The 27127-nt window shown below is 28.3% G+C and overlaps 1 protein-coding gene across 2 annotated transcripts; it reads left to right on the top strand.

The window, feature by feature from the left end:
* LOC129909956 (peptide transporter family 1) lies at nt 1–25004 on the top strand. 2 transcript variants are annotated; one of them, XM_055987137.1, is made up of 8 exons: nt 1–96; nt 19486–19604; nt 21804–21882; nt 21999–22502; nt 22566–22648; nt 22709–23125; nt 23724–23919; nt 23983–25004. In XM_055987137.1, the coding sequence occupies exons 1-8, from the start codon at nt 60–62 to the stop codon at nt 24741–24743; spliced, it is 2196 nt and encodes a 731-aa protein (XP_055843112.1). In that variant the 5' UTR covers nt 1–59; the 3' UTR covers nt 24744–25004. The 2 variants fall into 2 exon arrangements, with proteins under 2 accessions (XP_055843112.1, XP_055843113.1); XM_055987138.1 differs by lacking the exon at nt 1–96 and adding an exon at nt 5301–5598.
* Nucleotides 25005–27127: the final 2123 nt, after the last annotated feature.

The following is a 27127-nucleotide window of genomic DNA, read 5'->3' as shown; positions in this document are numbered from 1 at the left end:
GTACCAATTGTAAAGTTATGATAACTAATTGTGAAAATTAGAGATCGAAGTGACCTAAAATGGAAGTGGAAGAACACGAAGTTACTCCTCTAATAGGTGAGACTTAAGAAGAAGAAGAAAAAGAGTGCTTGTGAACAAGTGTTTGAACATTAACTCACTTATAAAATCAGTTTAAAATTGCATTTAAAAGTGCGGGAAAGAAACAGAAATCAAGTCAATTCATTAAGTGTTTAACCATAACTTGAAAATATAATGATTTGGCATTTTTTGTTAAAGATAGTAATTCATTGATAAATTTCTTATTTACGTTTTCTCTCTAATTTACACTCAATTTCTAGTGTAAGAAAATGAATTGAGTGCAAATATTAGCGTATCATTAATTTGAGTGCTTTGCAATAAATTCTACCTATTGTGAAATATTTTCTGGATAATTTGTTTTTCGTATTTCTGAAAGTAAAAGTTTTGGAAAAATGCCGGTAGCAGGTTCCGTTTGTAGAAACTTGACTTTATGCCTGGAACAAACATGCGATTTTGAAGGGAATCGTAAAAAAAAAATGGCTCTTACATGCTTAAAAAAATCAAGGAAAACCCTTCAAATATTTGTTGTAAACGTGTTTTAAATTTAAATTAACTTTTAATCAACAAAAATAAATTTTTATCTAAGCATTTTAATATTAAAAAGAAAAATGGGAACATCGGAAAAAAATATGTTTTGATCACGTCTCGTGAACGGTTCTTTAAAAAAGTGAATGAATGAAAACTTAACGACATAATATACTTTATACCTTTGAAAAAGTAGTGATTATAGGTAGGGAACATTTTTTTTTTTGACAATTTGAAAACGTCATTCAAAAGATAATAAAAAAAAATAAATTTATAGGTCTGATACGGATTTTGTTTTTAGTCTCTGCGTTTCGAAATATGATGGTTTTTTTATTTTTATAAATTTTTCGTAGCGTTCAAAAAATCTAAAACTTATCTTATAAAACATATAGTCTATGACCGTGCACATGCTTGAAAAAAAAATTGGTATTTTTAAATGATTTTTTATCGAATAACGGGAAAAACAAATTTTTTTGACCGTTTTTAATCGTTTTTTATTTTTATCTTTATTTCTTCAACAGATAAATTTATGAAATTTATAATGTAGATAGCAGGACTATATTCGTGCAAAACTTGAATCAATTTTGTAGTCAAAATTTTGAGACAACGGTAAAACAAAGTTCTATTTTTAAACACTGTTTTTCTTTTAATCTAGAGCATGTGGATAATTTTACCTTTCAGTTGATATATCACACATAACGGTACATTTACTACAAGCTACACAATGTTAAATTAAAAAAAAAATTCAGAAAAAGTTCAAACTTTTTTTGTAGGCATCGTAGAAATATGATTGAAGCTTCATATGAAAGGTAAAATAATAAGCTTTCTTATAATATAAAATTTAATATAGGTTGTGATAGAAAAAAATTAATTAAATGTCGTGAGGAGATAAAAAAGATTGATATTTTTGCATTTTTTGATTAAAACTGATTGGGTTCAAAAAATTCTAGAATTTTTTTTTGTAGATGTTGCACTGACATGATCAATATAAAAAATTTGAACTGAAATAATAGGCTTTCAGTTGGTATAAAATTTATTATAGGTTGTCATATAAAAAAATTGATTTTTGGGTGATGGAAGTGATTTTTTTATTAACGAAAGCACACAACCTGTTTTCTTATGACGTTATCATGTATAATTATCGTCCTTAAGCCGACTTTACAAACAACCACTTTTTACTTGCGATATAGGTACTATATATCAAGTTATGCATTCGTACAAAAAAAAAGTTCAGATAACATTTTTCCATGACATTACGATGGTAGACAATGCCAAAAAAGTGGGTCCCGGAAGTCCGTCTGTCTGTCTGTCTGTCTGTCTGTATAAGGAGCTACAGCCTAAACGGATGGACCGATTAATGTCAAACTTGGTAAGTAGCGTTATTTGGCGACTCTCCAGGGGGGTTTTTGGAATTAATTTTTTTGGACCAAAAATAACGGTACTTGTCATATACCGATTTTAGTAAAATTGAAATATCTCGAAAACGGCTCTAACGATTTTGTTTAAAAAATTCAAATGTTAGTTTGAAGCTAAGGTCTATCTTTCAATGAAACAATTTTTTTTTTGAAAATCATTATTAACGGTACCTGTCACAGAACCGTTTTTTTTCAAATCCGATTATCTCCGAAACTGCTTATTGGATTTCAACGAAACTTTTTGTGAAAAAGCATTTATATAATTAAAATATAAGCTAAAAATAAAATTTTGAAAAAAATAATTTTTAGATTTAAAAAAAAAATTTGAAAATTTATTTTTGAAAAATCAAATTTTCGAAAACGGGACATTGAATTTTTTTGAAATTTTGTTTTTAGATGTTGATTAGTGATTTCTATAGAATGGCATACCAATTTTATTTTAAAACTTTTTTCCAAAACATTATTTATAAAAAATTAGTTTTTTAAAAAACGGCTCTAACGATTTTGAAAATTTTTTTTCTAAAAATGCATCTAAATATATCAATCAAAACTGCATACTTGTTTTGGAGGGCAATTTAGTTTCAGATTTTATTATTATTTTTTTTTTTTAAACGAATTTTATTTTTTTTTTCCAAATTTCTATATAAAAAGTCTTAAAAATTTAAGCAACTTTAACTCTAAGAGCAAGTTCGTGCGACCCAGTCGTGCATTTTATTTTATTTGAAGCACTTTTCGGTCATCAACGTTTTTGGAAATATAAATCAATTTGCGTTTTCAAAACGGCTAATTTCGTCCAAATTGAGTAATGTCCTGAAAACCAGGACTTACCTACAATTTTCTAACACATCTTCTTTCAGATATGAAAAAATCAGATTTTTCTATGTATCTTTCTGTTAAACATTACTTAAAATATTTCCTGTCTTCAGTGATAAACATTGTGCATTGTAATGTTTATTTAGATAATATTTTTGTAAAAAAAATCGATCATTTAACAAATTTCAAATATTTTCAATTAATAATAATTTCTAACATCTTTCGGTAATCTTCGGACTTTAAGCCATAACGAACAAGTACCTACTTCCTTTCTAGATGTGCATTTTTAAGCTAATGATAATTTTTGTTTTTATAAATTTCATTCACATTTTTTTTTTATGATTTTAACAACAGATTTTGCAATTGGTAGCACAATTATCGACTAAGGCCCATTTGCTCATACTAGTCATAAATTCTAATCTTAGCTAGGTCGAACATAACTCTTATGTTTTACTTAGTTTATTCTAAGTTGCTAAAAAATATTTATATTCAACCTAGCTATGATTTACTTTCATGATATAAATCGCTGAGAACTTCATATTCAAAAGTCAAATCAATAGAAACGTCAAATAATTAAAATTGATTTTGAGCAATTTAGCAATTAAAATACAACTATTTTGTTAAATTTTCAAGTTTGTGGGTTTACCTTGCTGAATAAAAGTGTAAAAAAGTATATTTGAGCCAAAAATAAGTGTTAATTGGTTAAACGAAAATTATTCGTGTGTGTGTGTAAATGTGCTAGTGTGTCAAAATTCGTCAAAGAAATATGACAGCAAAATAGTGAACCTCATACAAAAATCTGTGGTATAAATTGTACCATCTGTGGATGGTTTAAGTTAATAAATGTAAGTTTATTTTGATTAATTTGATAATTCTTGTCCTTTGTACTACCGACATCAATTTTCTAAGCGAAATTCTTGCTTTTTTCATAAAATAAAAGTGCTTAGGTAGAACATAACAGCTTATGTTCCACTATTTCTTCCCCCTAAGTTATGTTGAACTTACTGAGATTTAGGACGAAGTTTGAGTTTCGTGCAAACCGATATGTGAAACATAGGGTTTTATGTTATACTTAAATAATAAGTATCGTATGAGCAAATGGGCCTAAAATACCTAGATATTGATTTTTAAAAATATTTATTTTCAAGTGGATTGTTTTGTTTTTTTTTTTTCTATTCGGTGATTTCATTGGTGATTAATTCCATTTTTATCGTTGTAAACGCTTTGCTATAGTGCAAAGTAATTAATATAAACTAATTGTTGTTACTTTCGGAACAGATTCATTGTTAAAAAACAACTTCCCCACGAGCGTATATTTATGACAAGATTAATATTAGCAATAAATTGAAAATATTACGAGTATTTATAGGTTATCAACAACTTGACTTGGCCGGAAACTGTGTATCTTTTGTAGACATTTTTATTTTGGTCAAAAAAGGAAACGATAAATTCATCAGACTGATGACTGCTTGTTGGTTTGGTTAGGTCTGATACTAATTTGATCCAAATTGATACCAATATTATTATTTTAAGGCATTTGGAAAATAAATTGATTTAAAAAAAATCAAGTATCTGAGTTTCAGAAGGGTGAATTTGATTTGCAAAAGAATGAATTTGATTTGCAAACGAATTAATTTAAATAAAAAAAGGCTTAACTTAATGTAAAACACATGTAGTTTGAATATGCTTAAACTTATTTTGAGTGACAACACTTTCTAAAATTTGGTACAAATTTCAAAAATTTGGTCATTCACCGTTCTGACTCACCAATTTAAATAAAGGCTTAGTGCTTTTTTTTTAAGTATAATCCCTAACTTCTTTCATAAAACCCTTTAAAGATTAAATAAGTACCTTTGGACAGTGACTAGGTTAGACAAGTGTTCAGGAAGCTTGCCTATATTTTTTGGAAAATCCAAAGGCTGTCTACCTACATCATTTCAGTTGCACGGATTGTAAAATGGTGTAAAGTGCATATGACTAGACATATCATTTAACTATACCAGAACTTGGCTAAATATAATAAATTACACGAGCCGATATAAATACGTATTAGTGTACTTTATTTATACTGACTTTTATTATAACTTTTTTCGATTAAAATGCCAAGATATCGTGAGAATATTGATAAGATGTAAACTGCCATTGTTTTTTTGATAAGCCTCTTGATAATACACAGACTGTGTATTTCTTATTCGTAGAGCAGCAGCAGCAACAAACTGGCTATAGATATAGTTTTAGAACTGGGGCCTGTCAAGTACTTATATTATGTTATTATTCAATGCTCGTAAATTATATAGAAAACCCGCGATAACTTTATTGAAGTCGATATATAGAGTTTTTTAATCGTCTCTTTGGCTGTGCTCTCTATTCTTAGTTTAATCGTGATATTTTAGATAAGCTGTTATACTTTTTTTTTTTTTCAAAAAGGCGACCTACGTTATCCCGGACCTGAAAAAAAAGGTCCCCCAATGTATTTGAAGAGTTTAACTCTTTTAGTTTAGTCGGTGCACTGAACTTGGCGAAGAAGGGTCTTGGTTTTTTGAAAACTTTGTCGATCTTCGGGTTTCGTTGAGTTGTGGACTACTTTAGTGTTTCTTTTAAAAAGTTGATATCGGGATGTAAAATGTTGAGTTAGTTTGAAACGTTTAATGCATTTTGGATTAGTATAAAAGTGATTTACAAAAAATAAGGAAAACCGTTATAGATCAAAACGTTTTGGAATAACCAATAATCATGGGAGCAACAGAGGAAAAACCTCATAATCATGGTGATTTTTTTTCTGTTTTAATTTAAAAATGCATTTAAAGTTGAAAAAGCATAATTTTTTTTAATGACTTCGTTTTGTGACAGTTACCTTAAATCCTTAAAGAAAAAAACTGCTATTGTTTCAATCAGAACTCGATTTAAATGGAATTTATAGCCATGGAACTCAAAATATAATAACTAATAATTTCAATTTTTTAAGAGTGTTCAAGTAATTTAAACTTACAAAAAAATAAACAAAAAAATCAAATATATTTCTCGAAGCCATATGAACATTTTTATAAGTGAAAAAAAAAAAGTCTTTATCTAATACCTATTTGTGTATCTGCCATGAAAGTTGTTAATTCTTCAATAAAAAAATTGTATTTCTTCCAATATTACCTTATAACTAAATGCAAGACTGGATCGCACGTAACTGCTCTAAGCTATTTGGAAAAAATTAATTAAATTAAAATTAATTTGTTGTAATATTAATTGATCAATTATAATTACATATCGTCGGCTTAGAGTGTAAACCTGCTAACTCCCACCTGCTTACTCCACAACAAAATGGGGTTGGGGTCAAAATTCTGCTTTACAAAATTCTGCTTTCAAAATTCTGCTTTTCAAAATTCTGTTTTTCAAAATGCTGCAAAAAATTAAAAAAGGGTTTGGAAAATGCGCACTTTTTAACATTTTCCAAACCCCTTTTTTTTTAAATTTTTTGCAAAATTCTGTAAAATCATCTTCTTAAAAAATTATCTGTTTATTTGATTACTTTACCTACATAATTTGCATTCTTTGAATGTATATTAATTTTTGTTTTATAAATGAATAAATTTGAAAATATTAAGAAAAGGTTTTGAATACTAAACATTTCCGAAAATAATTAAATTTTTTTTAATTTGTCAAATAAAGATGAATATTCAAAAATTTGAATAAGAAAAGGAATATCTTGTATCAAACAACATCGGTTCTAATAAGTTATAGATTTTATTTGAAAGAAAGTCAGTCTATACATTTTAAAAAATATTTGCGACACTTAAACAAAAAAATTTAGGAAAGTGCCAATGTTGAATTATATTAATGAGGTGTATTTTTCTTTAGTCAGCGCATATGCTATAAAAAAAAAACAGAATTGGCAGAATTTTTTTGTTCAATATGCTGGCAGAATTTTGAAAAGCAGAATAGAAAAAAAGCAGAATTTTGAAAAACAGAATTTTCTTTAAAAAAGCAGAATTTTGAAAAGCAGAATTTTGAAGCCAGAATTTTGACCCGATCCCATAAAAATGATTTCAAAAATTGATTAAAAATATAAAAAGATTTTAAATCTTATCAATTCTCTTACATTTAATTGTATGAAATCTAAGGAATAACTTTATGCTGGCTTGAATTAATTCAAACATTTAGAAATATTTTATTTTTTAACAACTTTGTCACGAGTGTAAAAGTGGAGTTAGCAGGTTTACACTCTAAGCCGACGATATTATAAATATTAAGTAGGTACATATTTTTAATTTTTACTTTTATGATCTGCTTTAAAAATTTACATAAAAGAATTTCATAAAAATGTAAAAATATATAAAATTTGTTTTTAAGTTTAAGTTTTAAATGATAAATAACGATGATCTATTCTATGCCATTTGATTTAATGTATGTATAAAGGAAATTTGTATATAAAACTTTTCTTACACTTTTTCAAAACAAAAGTTAGTGAGCGTTTTAGAAAAATTTAAAAATCATATTAAAATACGAAAAAAAAATCATCAAAAATCTTTAAAACATTTTTTAAATGCAAAAATGTGTTTTTTGAAAATTTTGTAAAATTTCAATATTACGGTTGTAAAAATTTTCGTTGAAATCAGCTTACTCCTTTACGAGAATTCCGAAAAACAAAACAACCGTTGTATGGCACGAAAATTATTATTTTTTTTTTTCAAGACTTGAGTTTTTTTTTTGCAGCGTTGCTGGAAAAAAATTTCAATTGAAATCCCTTAAAAAAAAAACTTGTCTTAAATGTAGTACCTTTTTTTTATTGCAAGTAAAAATCGCATAGTCACAAAATAACACTTTCGTTGGCCGTATTAATTTGAATGCCATTATCTGACTTTCTATTTTTTTTTGCTACATTAAAAGGTTTGGTTAATGAATCTGTTCCGCACTGAAAAGATCCACCAAGATTTTTTTTTGTGTTTCATGAAAAAAACTTTTGCTTTGCCATTTTCTTCCATGATACCCTTAATTTGAGATGAAGCAATTCAAGCTTCGGCTGATTTGTTTGATTGACGAAAAATATAGCAAAAATTTGATACAAAAACGTGAATTCATTCAGAGCGCTTGGTTTATAATAATTGACAAAGAAAAAATAACTATGAATACAAAAAAAAGTGTAGTTAATAAGTTTATTCAAGTAGAGAGTTATTTCAAACAGCATTTTTTAATTTTTAAATTTAACAACTAAAAGACAACTGTTAACCCTGAAAAATGCAAAGCTTAAAAGAAGATATCGGTCATTTACTTTAACTAAAACTAACTAAAAAATAACTGGTTTTTCAAAATACGAATTTTGAATTTAGCATCTTTCAATTTTTGTATGTAAAAAGTTAGTTTTTAAAACAAAACCAGTGCTCCTCCTCCGTCAATTTTTAAAGTTAAAAATGACTTTTAATAGGATTAAAGATTACTTTATTCAAATAACTGTTGCATTAATAACTCAAAACTCTAATTTTTGAAGTTATGACAGTATCTTTTTTCAAATAAATGAGCAATATGTGTTCTTTTCTGTGCTGGCACAATTGAACTGATATTCTCAGAATTCATTCATTAAATATCAGAACTATTATTTACGCCGCAGAAATTAACTTCAACAATTCACTCAAAATAAAGTTTAAATTGTAAAAAAAATATTAAAAATCCCCTATTTTATATACTTGATTTGGACTTTTCAATTTCGAACAAACACAATGAACAATCAAGAGAATAAAGGGTGTTTTTGATAAACAAATTTTAGTTAAAAGAAGAGGGCAGGGAAAAAAAATATCAATTTCACCGAAAAGTTTATTATTTTCGTAAAAAATTTCAAGCAGTAGCTTTATATACTTAAAGAGTATACAAAATTTATTTTTGCAAAAAATTATTTTCTGAGTAGGCATTTCAAAAATTGAATTTTGGAATAAATTATATGTAGGTGTAATTTAAACACGTCATACATAAGTAATCTGTGCAATGTGATCGTCTTTTTTTGAGTTTCGAAATCTTTTGGCATTTAAAGACACTAAGGCCCATTTGCTCATACTGATCATAAATTTGATTCATAGCTAGGTCGAACATAGTCCTTGTGTTTTACTTAGTTTATTCTAAGTTGTTAAAAAAAATGTATGTTTAACCTAGCAATGTTTTACTTTCATGCGAGAAATCGCTGAGAACTTCAAATTCGAATGTCAAATCGATACAAACGTCAGTTAATTTTATTTTTTTTTGAGCAATTAAGCTGAAATTTTTCAATAATTTTGTTATTTTGTGGTTTTTTATTGCAAAAATTAATTAAATATAGTGAAACTGATAAAAAAATGTGTGTTTGATTTGATAAAAAAAATTATTCATGTGATGGAAATTTTTTACAAATGTGTTTGTGTGTCACAATTAAGTCACAGAAAATTGACAAATATATGAAAAAAAATTGACAAATACTTCTGTAAACATTTATGCGAACAATTGTATCATGGTTAACGTATAAAAGTGAGTTGACCATTCTTTAATCAATTACTGATGTTAATTTTATAGACAACATCATTTTTAAGGGATGTTATGGCTTTTTGCTCAATAAAAATTTCTTATGTAGATCATAAAACCCTTATGTTCTACTATTTCTTGCCCCTAAGTTATGTTAAACTTAGAAGAATTTATGACACGAGTTAAAGTTCGTGCAAACGATTATGTAGAACTTTAGGGTTTATGTTTCACATAAAGATTTAAGTTCCGTTTCAGCAAATGGGCCTAAGAGCTAAATTACTGAATCGAAATTTAAATAATTTATGTTGAACATAAACTCTTGTTCTCTACTTTATCCTCTGCGTAACCGTCGCATAAGAATTTAGGTATGTTGAACATAAATGCATAAGTTTCGATTCAGCAAACGGCTCGTAGACTTTTAATCTTTAAAGATTCCTTTCTCTTTGAGAATTTTGAACATTGTTTTTTTAATTTTTTTTTTTTTCAAAATTATAGGTTATAGACCAGTGCCAAAAAGTTAATTTTTGGATTTTTGACGAATTTAATTTGAAAAAATAGCCTATAAAAAAAACTTTTTGACTAGTGAAATCGAACAAGGCATTCGATTTTTTCTGCCCCGTTCGATTTCACTAGTCAAAAAGTTTTTTTTTTATTGAAATCAAAATCAATGGTTTTTTGTGGGCTGAGCTCGAATCTGACGCAAAAAATTCACATCGAGTTTTTGACATATTACCATGCCAAAAATCAGAAAAATAGTGTTTGGGACGTTCAAAATTCAATATCTCAAAAACTTTGCACGTTAGAGCTATTCTAGTGCTTGATTCAAATTAAAAAGGTCAATGACCATTAGAAAAATATAATTTGGTTTTTATGGAAAATTATTTCTCGCCAATATTACTGTCATTTACGGAAAAATCAATCTTAAAAATCGTTTTTTTTTTTGTTTTTTTCAATTTTTATCAATATTTTCTAAAACAAAAGTATAGTTTTTAAACACATTTTTTAAAAAACGGTTTTAAGCTAAATAATTGCATTCCAAACTTTTCAAAAATCAAATGAAATTCGTCAAAAATCCAAAAATTAACTTTTTGCTCAAAAAACATTTTTAATAGATAGAAAACATAACAAAGTAATTTTTAACCAAGTTTTGTTAAAATCAAACTATTTTTGTGACAGATAAAAATAAAAAATCAAGAAATCGTATTTTTGCATTTTTTTTCAATATTTTTGAGGTTATAGAAAAAAATTGTTTGAGTAAAAGTTGTAGACATTTATACTACCTACAATTTTTGCATTTGACTTTTTTCGATAGGACGTCTAATTTGGACAGAAATCGTATAAAAACATGATTTTTGACACCCACCCCACTTTTTCGCCCACCCACCCCCTTTCCCCCAATTTTTTTGTGGGCAATTTATTTTTCCCCTTTCATATACCATTTATCCTAAATTTTCCCACCACCCTTATGCTGCTAATAATTTGTTCAACTTTTGCCTTCTGAAAACCGGATTAGCACTGGTCTATTTTATGACCAATTTTTTTAGCGTTCCCATAATTCAAAATATAGTTTTTTTTTTTGCCAGAAATGTTTAAATTTCTTTTCAAACGCTAGTTTGTTTTGTTTTTTTCATTTTTTCTCAAATTTGTATTCGAAACTTAACTTCAAAATTTGAAGTATTTGCAAGAACACAGTTACTGACCCCTTTTGAAAATTAAAAAAAAAAAAACAAGCAAAATGTTCAAATCAATTTTTCACCGCGTTTTTTTTTATTGTGATGTATTTATTAAAAGGTTTTATATTACCTACCATAAATAAATTCAAGGTAAATACGATTGTTTATCAGCCATCAGTGCGATTATTAAATCCAGTCAAAAGGATGCTTTCATAATAAAATATAATAAAAAATTCAGCCGATAACAGTGTTGGACGTCATGATAACAATTTTTGATATGACAGGTTTTTTTTTAATCGAACATAAAAATAATTTATTATCCGTGAAAAATTAATAAAATATTTATCCATCGTCGTCGTCTGTTGTTTGAACAAATTTACAACGTTGACTCAGTATTGCTATTTTGTTGCCTTTTTTATCAATGTGTTATAAAATATTATAATTTAAAGCCTTTTAAATCTAGGAAAGAAGTAAATTTTAAATGAAAGTGTATTTTTATCCTTTTACATATTTATCATTTGTTTTGGTTGTCAAGGGACCCTACTTTTATACGCTCTTTTTAATCCAGCTGGGTGATCACTCACTCAATACGAATAAGAAAAAAACAGTTGTTACGAAAAAGTAAGTTGGCGCCCAACGTGAACCACCTAATTTTTCGGATTTTAAACCAGGAATCTGGCCTTGGTTAGGTATTTTCTACTTTGAGTTTCCATAGTCAGAACTTCGCTAAACTTTTATGAATATCAAATTTGATTTGATAAATAAGTTCGCACATGTTACGATGTAATAAAATTTACTCAATGAATAATATTCGCTATCTTCATTATTCATTCAGCCCATTTTCACTTATCAAGAGTGTTTATTAATACTTATTTTTTTGCGTCGTTGTTGGTCGTCGCAGATACTAAAACCGTTTCTAATAAACACCAATAAACTTAAACTATAATAAATAGTAATTAAATCGGTGTTTTACTCGAGTTCGATTATGTTAACTCCTCAACCAACCCCTCTTCAGATAGTCACATAAATATCATTTTAATCACTTGTTTTGTTGAAATGCATGAAATGAGGCTAAAATAAAAACATTTATATCTTTTTTTCATACTTGACAGACAATAATGAGAGTGAGTATAAGTACTCTCTGCTCTTCTGAGAATTATTGAGAAATTTTGAAGTAAGCCAATTAGTTTTATTTTTTTTTTGAATGATGTAAAAATGATAAGTTTGTTCTATCTAAGTACAACCAAACTTATGAGGATATGACATGCAATTTTTCTTAATAAATATTAGTAATTATTATTAACAGATTCTGATTTAAAGATTATCCTCAGTAGAAAAAGATAAATATATTTTTATAAGCTACTTTGTTATAAAAATTTTATCTTCTTCGCTGGCTATTTTTTTGTTATATTTTCAATCACAAATAAATATATTGTAATTGTAATGAAAGAAGGTTTTTTTCTCGAGGTTAGGAACAGTACAAACATCAAAGAAAAGTTTCAGAGTCAGATCAATGTCTTTTTTTAAGAAAGAACCTTGAATGATTATGAATTAATTTGATCATGTTCAGCCTTTCATAAATTGACTAAATGACCATTTTAAGATATGTCATTAAGAATTTCAGAAAAAGTTCAAAATCCTTATCGAAAACGGGTGTCATTCTGTCAGAATTTGATTCACAAAATACCTACGTCCATTCGTTTAATCTGAAACATTTTATCTCATATTCCACTCCATCGCCTATCAGAGATAATCAAAATTCTAAAAAAAAATTAAACCAAAAAATTAGTAACTAATTAAGCATTAGATTTAATTTAATAGTTTTTCAAGATTCTTATTTATATAAGAGTATTAGGGTGGGTCAAAAAAATTGAAATTCTTTTTTTTTAATTGGTACTCCAAAAAATCGATTGCTAGACCCCTCTAGAATATACACACCAAATATGAGCTCTTTATATTAATGGGAAGGTCCTCCGCTTTGCAATTTTCCATTTTTACATCAAGCTTCTACTAAAAAAAAATAATTTTTTTATTAATTGACTTTTTAGCAAATTTCTTTTCATATTCTTGTAGGAAATTGAACGCTCTACAAAAAAGGCCTTATACACTTTTTTCGTTTATCTAACCGTTGAATAGATATTTGAGGTCCAAAAATCGAGAAAATCTTTAAAAATTCGTTTTTTGTTCTTAATTTTGTAACAAATTGAAAAATTATAATGATTAAACGCGCAAGACATATTCTTGTTGGAAATTGATTGCTCCACAAAAAAAGTCTTAATAACTTTTTTCATTAATCTAACCATTCTAAAGATATTCGAGGTCAAAGTTAAAAAAAAATATAAAAACATTTTATATTTTTAAAAAATTTCTAATTCACTGAAACTTCATTATTTTCAAATTAGCAAGATATATTCTTGTAGGGGCTTAAACGTTCTACAAAAAATTCCTTGGAATGAAATTGATTGCTTTAACCGTTTAGAAGATATTCGTATCCAAACCAATGCTCACTGATTTCAATAGTTTTCTTATGACCCGTATGCATTGCGATTTGGATACGAATATCTTCTAAACGGTTAAAGCAATCAATTTCATTCCAAGGAATTTTTTGTAGAACGTTTAAGCCCCTACAAGAATATATCTTGCTAATTTGAAAATAATGAAGTTTCAGTGAATTAGAAATTTTTTAAAAATATAAAATGTTTTTATATTTTTTTTTAACTTTGACCTCGAATATCTTTAGAATGGTTAGATTAATGAAAAAAGTTAATAAGACCTTTTTTGTGGAGCAATCAATTTCCAACAAGAATATGTCTTGCGCGTTTAATCATTATAATTTTTCAATTTGTTACAAAATTAAGAACAAAAAACGAATTTTTAAAGATTTTCTCGATTTTTGGACCTCAAATATCTATTCAACGGTTAGATAAACGAAAAAAGTGTATAAGGCCTTTTTTGTAGAGCGTTCAATTTCCTACAAGAATATGAAAAGAAATTTGCTAAAAAGTCAATTAATAAAAAAATTATTTTTTTTTAGCAGAAGCTTGATGTAAAAATGGAAAATTGCAAAGCGGAGGACCTTCCCATTAATATAAAGAGCTCATATTTGGTGTGTATATTCTAGAGGGGTCTAGCAATCGATTTTTCGGAGTACCAAATCAAAAAAAAAAATTTCGATTTTTTTGACCCACCCTAAAGAGTATACATATATATTTTTATTGGAATTCGATTTTAAGTTTTCTATCTAAGGCTGATAATTTCATGCAAGCATTTTAATTTTATTTTTCATATCACAGTGTTTGAAAAAAAAAAAAAAAAAGTTTTCGGACTTGAGTGTCGAACGTAACATATTTATTTATATGGGTCATAGAACCTACTGTTTTTAAAATACTGTGTGTCAAAATACTGATTTACAAAAATTCTCTTCTTGATTTCAAAACAGAATTCACCCAAAATCACTAATACTAATATACATGTCAAAGAAACATTCAATCGTTGTTTATTTTTTGTTTTTCATTTAGATTTTTTCTACTTTCTGAAATTAATTTTTTAATTTATTTTCACACAAATAAACGCATTATATGCTTTTTAAATATCTGCAAAACGAATTACCTATTAATTTGTTGAACGCTAGGTACCATTTTCTTTGAACATTAATTATTTTCCAAGTTTTATGTTATATTTGATTTTTTCAAATTTCACAGAAAAAACAAAAAAAAAAAAAAGGATTGAGTGAACAGGTCAAAACACCTGTTCCATTCAGAATTTCAGAATTGAGTGGAAGCGATTTAAACTGTTTTATTAGATTTTAAAACGATTGAATCCTTGAGTGAATCCAATCAAAAACGACAGTAGATTTTTTAATGAAAATAGAAACAAATAAAATGCACGACTGGGGTCGCACGAACTTGCTCTTAGAGTTAAAGTTGCTTAAATTTTTAGGACTTTTTATATAGAAATTTGGAAAAAAAAATAAAATTCGTTTTAAAAAAAAAATAAAATAAAATCTGAAATTAAATTGCCCTCCAAAACAAGTATGCAGTTTTGATTGATATATTAACATGCATTTTTAGAAAAAAAATTTTCAAAATCGTTAGAGCCGTTTTTTTAAAAACTAATTTTTTATAAATAATTTTTTGGAAAAAAAGTTTAAAAATAAAATTGGTATGCCATTTTGTAGAAATCACTAATCAACATCTAAAAACAAAATTTCAAAAAAATTCAATGTCCCGTTTTCGAAAATTTGATTTTTCAAAAAAAAATTTTCAAAATTTTTTTAAAAATCCAAAAATTATTTTTTTCAAAATTTTGTTTTTGGCTTATATTTTAATTATATAAATGCTTCTTCACAAAAAGTTTCGTTGAAATCGAATAAGCAGTATTGGAGATAATCGGATTTGAAAAAAACGGTTCTATGGCAGGTACCGTTAATAATGATTTTCAAAAAAATTTTTTTTCATTAGAAGATAGACCTTAACTTTAAACTAACACTTGAATTTTTTAAACAAAATCGTTGGAGCCGTTTTTGAGATATTTTAATTTTACTAAAATCGGTATATGACAAGTACCGTTATTTTTGGTCCAAAAAAATTAATTCCAAAAACCCCTCTGGAGAGTCGCCAAATAACGTTGCATACCACGTTTGACATCAATCGGTCCATCCGTTTAGGCTGTAGCTCCTTATACAGACAGACAGACAGACTGACAGACTGACAGACTGACAGACTGACAGACTGACAGACAGACAGACAGACAGACAGACGGACTTCCGGGACCCACTTTTTTGGCATTGTCTACCATCGTAATGTCATGGAAAAATGTTATCTCAACTTTTTTTTTTTGTACGAATGCATAACTTGATATATAGTACCTATATCGCAAGTAAAAAAGGATTCAAGCAAAAGAAAACCTAAGAATCGATATTTTGATGGATGCCAATGTCTACCAACAGAATTTAGCAATAAGAACAGAACTTCGTTTTTCTAAATATTGCACTGGTAGAGTTTTTAGAAAATTTAATTTTTAAAGTCATTAAAGTCGTATTTGTTTTTTTAATAAATAATTTTTAATATTATAAATCTTCAAAAAAAGTTATGTCATTAAAAATCAAATATTACTCATAAACCGATGATTCTTGTATTATACTACATTCAATAATTTATCATAAAAAAAGTCATGTGTGCAATTCACACGTGTTAGAAGTGAAACCTTAAAAAAAATTTTTCTTGCAAAAAAAAAAAAGAAAAAATCTACCTATTATCTACCTATTTTTTATTCTGTCTCCTTTAAATACCGACATGTTTTTTATATGACAACCTACATTAATTTTATATTATCTGAAAGCTTATTTATTCAGCTCAAAAAATTTATATCGTCCATGTCTATACAACATCTACAAAAAGAGCTTATTTTTTTTCAAACCAAATCACTTTTCATCAAAAAAGCAAAAAAATCAATCTTTTTTCTCTTTTAACACCATTAAATATATTCTTTTAAATGACAACCTATAGTTAATTTTATATCATCTGAAAGGTTATTTCACCTTTTATATGACGTATGAATCATATTTCTACCATGCCTAGAAAAAAATAAGAATTTTTTAAGGCCAACTATGTCGAAATTTTAAGCTGAGATTACGTTACTTCCTACACTGGTCATCGTGTCAACAGATCTCCACAGGTGTTTTGAGGTATTTTTCAAGTTTTTCAATTTAAGATTGTGTAACTTGTAGAGCATGTACAGTTAATTGTGATATATTAAATGAAAGGTTATGTTATCAGCATGCGTAATAAAGTTAAATCAAATTTGTATGTGCACTAGATCAAAAGATATAACGTGTGTTGAAAAAGAACATCTTTTACCTTTATCTCAGAATTTTGAATATGAAATTAATACATTTATAGTTTATTTATTTACCTATCTACAGTACAAATTTCATTCATCTATCTATTAAAACAAAAAAGTTATAACAAGTTGAATGTTCGTGTCACGTTTTCGTTTCATCTTGTTTCAAATCACTACGATACTAAAGAAGTTTTCACTTCAAAATAATAATAATAATAAACAAAAAAAATGTATCATTGACTTTTAATGTCTACTCGAAAAAAACACCCTATAACCCAATTTTTTCTTATAAGAACTCCTTATTGTAGATTTCTATCCCAAATGCAACGTTTTTACCAATTTGAATTAATTCCGCATATCATCATTTCTTAAAAAAAAAAACACCCTTTCACTCTTTAGAATGTAGTTTCTTAGTTCTTATAACAAATAAAACTTTTTCACCAAGTTTAAAAAATTAACAAAATTTTTTGTCACTTGTTATGATACCTTTCTCACACATATTTCAACACTTCATTAAAACACCCTTTCAATAAAAATATTTTAAAGACGATTATTCTGGGTTGGAGTCAAAATTCTGCCGGGGTCAAAATTCTGCTTTCAAAATTCTGCTTTACAAAATTCTGCTTTCAAAATTCTGCTTTTCAAAATTCTGTTTTTCAAAATTCTGTTTTTCATAATTCTGCTTTTCAAAATTCTGTTTTTCAAAATTCTGCAAAAAATTAAAAAAGGGTTTGGAAAATGTTAAAAAGCGAGCGCTTTTTAACATTTTCCAAACCCTTTTTTAATTTTTTGCAAAACTCTGTAAAATCATCTTCTTGAAAAATTGTCTGCTTATTTGATTACTTACCTATATAATTTGTCATTCTTTGAATGCATATTAATTCAATACTAAACATTTTCGAAAATAATTCAAATTTTTTTAATTGGTCAAATAAAGGTGAATATTCAAAAATTTGAATAAGAAAAGGAATATTTTGTATCAGACAACATCGGCTCCAATAAGTTATAGGTTTTATTTGAAAGAAAGTCAGTCTATGCATTTTAAAAAATATTTGCGACACTTAAACAAAAAAATTTAAGAAAGTGCCAATGTTGAATTACATTAATGAGGTGTATTTTTCTTTAGTCAGCGCATATGCTATAAAAAAAAAAACAGTATTGGCAGAATTTTTTTGTTCAAGTATAATGCTGGCAGAATTTTGAAAAGCAGAATTTTTTAAAGGGTTGGGGTCAAAATTCTGCCGGGGTCAAAATTCTTTTGTCAAAATTCTGCTTTCAAAATTCTGCTTTACAAAATTCTGCTTTCAAAATTCTGCTTTTCAAAATTCTTTTTTTCAAAATTCTGTTTTTCATAATTCTGCTTTTCAAAATTCTGTTTTTCAAAATTCTGCAAAAAATTAAAAAAGGGTTTGGAAAATGTTAAAAAGCGAGCGCTTTTTAACATTTTTCAAACTCTTTTTTAAATTTTTTCCAAAACTCTGTAAAATCATCTTCTTGAAAAATTGTCTGCTTATTTGATTACTTACTTATATAATTTGTCATTCTTTGAATGCATATTAATTTTTATTTTATAAATGAATAGATTTGAAAATATTAATACGAAACATTTCCGAAAATAATTCAAATTTTTTTAATTGGTCAAATAAAGGTGAATATTCAAAAATTTGAATAAGAAAAGGAATATTTTGTATCAGACAACATCGGCTCCAATAAGTTATAGGTTTTATTTGAAAGAAAGTCAGTCTCTGCATTTTAAAAAATATTTGCGACACTTAAAAAAAAAAAATTAGAAAAGTACCAATGTTGAATTATATTGATGAGGTGTATTTTTCTTTAGTCAGCGCATATGCTATAAACAAAAAACAGAATTGGCAGAATTTTTTTGTTCAAGTATAATGCTGGCAGAATTTTGAAAAGCAGAATTTTTTAAAAGCAGAATTTTGAAAAGCAGAATAGAAAAAAATCAGAATTTTGAAGCCAGAATTTTGACCCGATCCCGATTATTCTTTGTCCCTGCTTTATCTTAAATCTCTTTATACCGAATTTTATTAGGTATTATCAGGGATAATTTTTCTTAGATCAACCGTATTGGCTTTATTTTTATATCAATCGATTCAGCATCAAAAAATGACCTAAAAACATGTGTCCACAAAAATTTTGTTTCACTGTTTTATTGGGCCCACCTCCCTCTTTTCCGCAAAAAAGAAATACACCTCCACCCAATTTCTGTTTATTCCAAAAGCAAACTTTTTACCAAGTTTCATGAGGATAGCAATTTTTTTTCGATGCCTATTTTACCTGTGCCTAGGCCTACTAGCAAGTCCAAGTACCTAAGAACGCTACCAAGTTTGAAACATATTGCTTCAGTGGTTTGGGCTGCCAGCTCAGACAGACAGAATTGGAACCCCCACGACAAAATTAAGTTCTGTTTCTGTAGAAGCTACCACAGTAGATAATAAATTTACATAAGAAAAATAAACATATTGTTAGCATAAGAAATGTCTTATCATATACGAATAACTATTTGGGTTGAATTTTTTCTTACTTCCGTCTTAAGTTAACAATTGTATATATGAGGAATAAAAGTTTATAACAATACAAAAATAAACTTACTTATACTTATCTATCTGGAAGATTGACACATATTTTGTTTCTTTTTTTTTCAGAGGAAAAACATAATGACAACAGCAATTTACCAAAGATACTACCTGCATTAGATACCAAAGATGTCAAAGATGAAAGTAGTCATATTCATAATCCCGATACAATGGAAGGACAAGTGCAAGTAAGAAATACATAAAATTAACTATTTATATAATATGTGTATACTTTTCTAAGATATATATGTATTCTGGTTTTACCAATTAAAAATACTTTTGTTGGGCGCCACTTAAAAATTTACGTTAATAAATTTATAATTCCAGTTAGATTATGAGCTTATCTCTATTGACACTTGACAATTGGGAATAAGAAATTACTTTTATAAGTTTATATGTTTTTTTTTTTTTTTAACTTCCGTGCTAAAACTGCTGATTGGGCGCCAGTTTGTTCTGTTTTTAAATGACAATAATAATGTCTAGGAAACTATATAAAATTTATGTTAAAGGCAATTAAAACAACACAATTTATGATTTCATTTTATCAATGCAATAAAAAAAAATTATTGACTTTAATCTTAAACCTTTTTTTTTTCTGAAATCTTTCTTATCTGAACATTATAAATCGAGGGCAAGCCCGATGGATACAGATGGAAAAAAAAAAAAATTCAAAAATGTTTACCTAAGTCCAATTTATTAGTTCAATGGAACACTTCAATCAGTGCTTGATAAGAAGGTTCAAATAAAAAATAAAAATGGAAGATATTGTGTTCTTAACTTAATCCATTAAACATGAACTGAACAAGAACATAGCCTGTAGATATCAATTTAATTACCTATTGTAGTGTGATATTGTATTTTATATGTTTGCTAAGCTCTTAACTGTATCCCTCTTTTTTACATGGTTATCAATCATATAATATTGTTGGACGAATCCAGTTCAATGTAAATCCCTAGGTATTAAAAAAAAATAAAATCACATCAGTTGTAAAAAAAACAACGTCCCTTATATTTGGCGAACACTTTGTGGCGGAATAAAAATTAATCTCAGTAATTGTAGCTAATTAATTAAATTTTCAACTCAAAAAAGTCTGAATTTATTGGACAAAATCTGAAATAATTAAAAACAATAGGTTTGACCGATATCCAAATTTGTTTGGTTTTTATGGCGTCAAAAGTTTTTTTTTATTTTCAAAATTCCGCTTAAATAAGACTGAAATAAGCGGATTTAAATAAAAAAAATTATTATTTTTTTTTTTTGATGTCTAAAAATTGTAGCAAATTTTTCTTTTGCCAGTAATTGTAGCTTTTCAAATCAAAGTTTCCTTTTTTATTCCGCTAGCTTCAGTCTTATTTTAGCGGAATTTTGAAAAACAAAACGCTAGCTTCAGTCTTATTTTAGCGGAGTTTTGAAATTCAAGAATTGAAAAGCTTTTAAAAAGCTACAAAATTGGATCCAAGCCAAACCTATCGTTTTAAATTACACTGGTTTACAGTCAAAATGGAACTCAATCCCACTATTTTTTTTTTGGCCTCAGAGACTCGAAAATCACTTTAAAAAAAATTACGATGGATACGTTTTCGAGAAATGATTTTTCAAAGTTTTTTGTCGTTGTTTTTTCCAGCCTACTTAGTATTCGGGCTATATGTTAACGACTAATCTGAAAAGAAAAGCACCTGAAAGCTAAAAAAATAAGCAACAAACACTAGAACAACTTTTCTGGGTCACTCCAGATGTTTAAGTGCAATGTATTAAAACATTTTAAAAAAATCGATTTTTAAGGGGATTTTTTGCAAAAAAAAACTTTATTACTGAAAGAAAAAATCAAAATCTTTCGAATCCTCATAGTTTTAAATTTGTATGTATAGTACAAATGGCAAATATAAAAAGATAATTTTCTTCAAAATCTATGGTAGATTATAAAGATATGACCATTTTTGTAACGATCAATATTTTCGACTTTTTCTATTACTTTTTGAGTTTTTGTCTATAACTTGAAAAGCAAGCCGAATTCGAAAATTTTTATTAAGTAATTTTTTGTAGATAATTAAATTTCCAATCGATATGCATCTTTTAAAAAAATTTAAAATTGAAATATTGTAAAAAAACTTAAGAAAAACTATTCAAAAAAGAGAAAAAAAAACGAAATTATTGATGTTTTTACTAAATGGTCTGTTTTTATCATTTGAGCATTTATAGATATTGAACATGTAAAGGAGAAAAGAAGATACTTTATCTGTCAATATAATGGTCACAAAACTTGAATACGGCTAAAATTGGATAAAATATGGACTTTCAAAATCTTGTATTTTTGGTCTTTTTAAACCATTTTTCATATCTATTATTTTGACTTTGAATAATTAATTTTCACTTTTTTCTTTTTTAGAAAATCCCTTATCCAAAATCAGTAGGCTTTATCATCAGTAATGAATTCTGCGAACGATTCAACTACTATGGAATGCGAAGTAAGTATATTTTCTAAATAATTTTTTTACTACTAATTTGTAATTTTTTTAAAGTTAAAAACACTCATAATTTTTTTTAATAAACTTAAATTAACTTAATAATTTTTTGTTTTCAGCAATTTTGGTCCTCTATCTCAACCGAGAGCTTGGCTACAGCAAAGATTCCTCAACAGTCATCTTCCACATCTTCACCATGTTTGTCTATTTCCTCTGTATCCTTGGAGCCATTCTAGCTGACAGTTTTCTTGGCAAATTCAAAACAATCCTCTATCTATCAATGGTTTATGTTATGGGATCCATTATGGTTACTTTGGGAGCAATACCAACATGGCATCTACCACCAATATGGTTTACTATGATCGGTCTGGCTCTAATAGCCTTGGGCTCTGGAGGTATCAAACCATGTGTATCAGCATTTGGTGGTGATCAATTCAAAATGCCAGAACAAGTTAAACAAGCTGCAACATTCTTTTCACTCTATTACTTTTCCATCAATTCTGGATCATTGATATCGACTACGTTAACACCAATTCTGCGAGAAGATGTACGTTGTTTTGGTAAACAAGAGTGTTATTCGCTGGCTTTTGGTGTACCGGCAATTTTGATGGTACTTTCAATAAGTAAGTTTTAGTTAAATGTTTTTTTTTTTGGGGTTTTTGTAAAAGAAGACATTTTTTTTTCAGTAATTTTCGTTCTTGGTCGTCCATTGTACAAGATCAGACCACCAGCAGGAAATGTAGTAGTCCTTGTCTGTAAAACAATCGGGGTAAGTCTAAGTTTTTGAAAAACGGTCCCAAGGCATTTCTAAGGTTTTCTTTCATTTCAGAATGGAATGTCAACTTATTTCAAAGAACGCAAATCAAATCCTAAAGAACATTGGTTAGATCATGCTGAAAAGAAATATGACAAACAACTTATTGCCGATGTCAAAGTATTGCTGAGAGTTCTTTTACTGTATGTTCCCTTGCCAATTTTCTGGGCTTTGTTTGATCAACAAGGCTCAAGATGGACCTTCCAAGCTACCCGAATGAATGGTGATATGGGTGGATTCACTATTAAACCAGATCAAATGCAAATGTTGAATCCATTATTGATTTTGATTTTCATTCCACTTTATGATGTGGCCTTTTATCCATTGTTGAATTTGGTTGGAATTAGACGACCATTACAAAAATTGACAGCTGGTGGAATATTGGCTGGTATAGCATTTACCATTTCGGGATTGGTGGAGTTGAAATTGGAGGTAATTTTGAAAGAACCGAAGTTTAACATTAGTTTAACAGTGGTGTAACAGTAGTTATACAGTAATTTAACAGTAGTTTAACATAGTTTAACAGTAGTTTAACAGTAACTTAACAGTAGATTAATAGTAATTTACCAGTAGTTTAACAAAGTTTAACAGTAGATTAACAGTAGTTTAACATAGTAAAACATTGGTTTAACAGTAGTTAAACAGTAACTTAACAGTAGTTTAATAATAACTTAACAGTAGTTTAACAGTAGTTTAATAGTAACTTAACAGTAGTTTAATAGTAACTTAACAGTAGTTTAACAGTAATTTAATAGTAGCTTAACAGTAGTTTAACAATAGTTTAATAGTAGTTTAACATTATCTTAACACCAGTTTAACAATAATTTAACAGTAGTTTAACAGTTACTTAACAGTTACTTAACAGTTACTTAACAGTTACTTAACAGTAACTTAACAGTAGCTTAACAGTAGTTCTACAGTGGTTTAATAACAGTAGTCTAACAATAATTTAATAGTAGCTTAACAGTAGCTTTACAGTAGTTTAACAGTGGTTTAACAGTGGTTTAATTTTGTTTTCATCTTATTTCAGACAACCTATCCAGTTTTGCCCCAAGCTGGCGAGTTTCAATTGCGTATATTCAACGGAATCCCTAACTGCGACTACACATTCGAAACTAACCTAACTAACTACAGGGAATTCACAGTTAAATCGATGGAACTTTTTGAAGACAAACATATTCAAGCGCAACCAATAGACTTTTCTGGATACACCAAGACTTCAGCTGGTAAAAATAAACTTTCGTTATTATTCGATATCATTTCGTCTAATCTTCGTTAAATTATTTCAGCTTGTCCTGATTTTCCAATAGGAGTAATGAATCTTAAAGATAAAACAGCTCACAGTTTCTTCATCAATTCTAAAGGAATGTTGCACTACGAAGACAATGTAGATAAACCAGATCGAGGAAATCCAGTAGTACGAACGCTGGCAAGTGTTAACGGAATTCGAACTGTCAAATGGATAGAAGAGAAAAAGCGTTACCTAGCCTACGAAAATACTACCGATTTCTATCCACTTTTCGAGTTTAAATTAACAGAATACTCGGTGACAGTTGATAATAAAGAAGTTTTGAAGACAACTCTAAAGCAAGGTGGAGTTTACACTTTGGTTATTGGAGAAGAGTCCGAGGGAGTCTATAAAACACAACTTTTCGAAGTTGCTGAGCCAAATTCACTCAACATCCTTTTACTGATTCCCCAATACGTCGTAATGACTTTGGGTGAAGTTATGTTTTCTGTAACAGGAATTGAATTTTCATATTCACAAGCTCCGGTTTCTATGAAATCGGTATTACAAGCTTGTTGGTTATTAACAGTAGCCGTTGGCAATGTTATAGTTGTAATTATAGCTGAATTGAAAATATTTGAGTCTCAGGCTTATGAATTTTTCCTATTTGCTGGTTTAATGTTCCTCGATATGATTGCATTTATATTTTTAGCTATTGCTTATAAGCCAAATGATCCAAATGCTGTTAGTTTAATAAGTGAAGCTGATACTGAAGATACAAAACCGAGTTCGTTGGAATTGAACCAGTATAAGTCTGATTGATTTGATTAGGTTAGAGATTGTTATTGGATATGTATACATTTTTTTAAGGACATCATCACACGTAAAACATGAAATAGTTTGTAATTATTTTTTTGTTTATTAATAAGAAATTTGTTAAAAAAAACAAAGAAATGTTTAACAAAATGTGATTGTTGTGTTTAATTTTATATTGATTGTTTGTAATAAATTTGTATTTGTAGACCCGCTGTTCGATAGAATTCGAATAGTTTTGTACTGACATTAAAATACTAAAAGGAAAAATTACTTGTTTTTTTTTTATTTTGAAACTTTTTTATACTTATAATGCATGAAATAACACGAAGAACTTATGTAACTTGGATGCATTTTTGAGTAATTTGCCTGGAATTGTAAATGCTCCCAAATTATGCTCTAAAAAGTATGAAGCAAGGTAATATTCTCATTCAAAATTATTATATAATATTAATTCGATAGCTAAAAAAAATTATGATTTTGCCGCTAGATGGCCACAGAATTATCTTCATGCAACGTTTAATAGCTTAAAACAAGTGGAGAAGCAAGACGCTTCCAAAACTAATCTCAGAAATTGTACCTAGTTAAATGCTAATTTGTAGCACAATATCAATTTTTGTAATTCTTTATTTCAATTTTGAATTTTAAAAAGGCATTTCCTGTTAGCTCGGAAAGTGGAAACATTTTGAAAAAATACTGTTTTTATTTTATTTATTTTTTTTTTCTGTCAGCACTCTTTGAAATATTCAAGGTTTAATAAATGCAAGTGTGTTCAAATTTAAGCTTTCAAAATACGAAAAAATTAAAAATTCTAAAATTGTGTTTGCAGATTTTTAAGTAACCTATATCGATTTTGTCGGGCTGACTGCACCTAAACGGTTCTCTCGTAGCGAACAAGACGCAACTTAAGTGTGCCCGAAAGCTCGTCCTGAACGCGTCCAATACGCGTCCGAAACGCGTCCAATACGCGTCCGAAACGCGTCCGAAACGCGTCTTACACGCGTCCAAAACGCGTCCAAAACGCGTCCAAAACGCGTCCAAAACGCGCCCAAAACGCGTCCAAAACGCGTCCAAAACACGTCCAAAATGCGTCCGAAACGCGTCCAAAACTCATCCAAAACGAGTCCAGAACGCGTCTAATATCACTCTATGACAAAAAAAAAGAGTGTGTGTACACATGTACACGCGACTGAAGTTATACTTCTCATTCAGTAAATGTAAATGAATTTCATTTGACATTTTTAATTTCTATTATTAAATTAATTAATCCACACTTCGTTTTTTTACATTTTTATCAAGTGAACAATAAATTAATTCTTTCATCCTCCTTGCGTCCATGTAGTTTTCAATTTATTCTGTGAAATTTACTCATGTTGTGCGGTTCAAAACGTACGGTATATGGTTAACGAAAGTAAATGAATTGCACATAAAATGTGCGATATGGTCATTTTATGAGAATTGTGTGTGCTTCAGCACTAGTAGTAGCAAAATGGAACTTGCAGGGTTGCTACAAAGCTCAAAAGTTAGCTGAGCTCAGCTCACAGCTCAGCTCAAATTTTGAGCTCAGCTCACAGCTCAGCTCAAATTTTGAGCTATGTACCATAGCTCAGCTCATTTGAGCTGAGCTGAAAGTGAGCTGAGCTGAAGGTTGAGCTGAGCTGTTGGGTGAGCTGAGCTGTTGGGTGAGCTAAGGTAAAGTGAGCTGAGCTGAGCTGTGATGGGTGAGAGGATACATTGATTTTTATTTGGAAAGTATAATGAAATATGAAGATATTTTAAACTTTTATAAAACACCATAGCTTAAGATGTTTGGTTCTAGTTATTAATGGAATTATTTTAACACATGGATATTTTTATAAATAAAACAGATAATTTTTCATGATCTTTTCTCTTGGTTTTTTTAATAGTTAATATATTTCTATTTTTTTAGTAAAATGTTTAATTTTTTATCATAAAAAAAAAATCCGGTACAATCCGGTTTTTGACTTTTTTCAAAATTCCGAGAAAATCGCGTTTGAAAGTTGGGGCAAATTTTTTTTTTCGAAAAATCCCCCAATCTTTGAACGCTCCTGGAAGCTAAACCGCTTGAGAGCAATTTTTGGGAGTGATGCCAAATGATAGCTTGTGTCATGGGCCTACGCTTTGCACATTGTCAGATTTTTAAAAAAATCGCCTTCCATGTTAAACCGCCACACCACGCCTATTTTTTCAGAATCGTGCCTATTTTTTTTTTTACTTTTAAGTTCTCCCGGTTTGAGAACGCGTGGACCTACAGGGATGGGAGTTGTACCCAAATGTAGGTTAGAGTCCCCGCTACCTTTTGGCATCAAAAATTTTATTTTCATTTTCTTCAAAATTCCGCGATATAGGCGTTGAAACGCTTTGATCTAGAG

The sequence above is a fragment of the Episyrphus balteatus genome, chromosome 2 (assembly GCF_945859705.1).
Source record: "Episyrphus balteatus chromosome 2, idEpiBalt1.1, whole genome shotgun sequence".
In the NCBI taxonomy this organism is placed as follows: domain Eukaryota; kingdom Metazoa; phylum Arthropoda; class Insecta; order Diptera; family Syrphidae; genus Episyrphus; species Episyrphus balteatus.
This window is presented reverse-complemented; position numbering and strand designations above follow the sequence as displayed.